Source organism: Neophocaena asiaeorientalis, unplaced genomic scaffold, assembly GCF_003031525.2.
Source record: "Neophocaena asiaeorientalis asiaeorientalis breed wild unplaced genomic scaffold, Neophocaena_asiaeorientalis_V1.1 scaffold811, whole genome shotgun sequence".
NCBI lineage: Eukaryota > Metazoa > Chordata > Mammalia > Artiodactyla > Phocoenidae > Neophocaena > Neophocaena asiaeorientalis.
The window spans coordinates 91,284-91,949 of NW_020175494.1; the positions used below are offsets into that span (position 1 = coordinate 91,284).

General features: G+C 50.9%; 1 protein-coding gene across 1 annotated transcript in view; it reads right to left on the reverse strand.

Moving 5' to 3' along the window:
- The window catches only part of GAB3 (GRB2 associated binding protein 3), a 70,831-nt gene extending 70,533 nt beyond the window's left edge, over positions 1–298 (reverse strand). Inside the window, exon 1 of the mRNA XM_024768926.1 lies at positions 291–298. Within this exon, the coding sequence (XP_024624694.1) occupies positions 291–298 (8 nt within the window). The remainder of the gene's footprint in view (positions 1–290) is intronic.
- Between the last annotated feature and the right edge of the window lie 368 nt (positions 299–666).

Sequence of the window (666 nt, forward strand, 5' to 3'; positions counted from 1 at the left end):
GATGTCAATGCTTAGGGATGAAGAAAAGCCTAACTGCCCCTCGACTTCCCGTTTCCACTTGGTGGTTTGCAAATTACTGCTTCTGCTGTGCCCCTCCCCCAGAGATCTCTTTATCCGGTGATGAGCTCTGCAGCAAAACTAAATCCAAATCATCCATAATCAAAAGGTTCAAAACTGGAAGTGCTGTTTGCAGTCTCTTTGACCCGAAGGCTTTAAAACATGGATCCAAGAATGATGGTGCAGGCGGTGTGCTGAGCCCGGTAAGTAACAGCCACGCACACGACACTTACACAGACATGCGGCCGCAGGGCCGGTGAGTGTGCACACCACTGGACAGGCGTTAGCTCCCTGGATCCATGCACACTATCAAGTGGGCTTGATCATGGTCTCAGTTGTGCGGGTGAGTAAAATGAGAAACAGGATCATATCACCCTCCAAAGTCGCACAAGTAGGAACTCAGCTGAGAGGCAGCCAGGCCTGTCTGTGCTGCCCTTCGAGGCACACTCTGCCCTTTATGAACACACTTTATAAACAGAAAAGCACGGATACCAAATTTCGGGGCCGCATCCACAATGCTAATCCGAGTGATTAGTGTGGCGTCCCCTGGCCTGTAGTGCTCTTTTCCCTCGGCGTGACACCTCTCCCTTAGAAGTGACACTTGGAAGA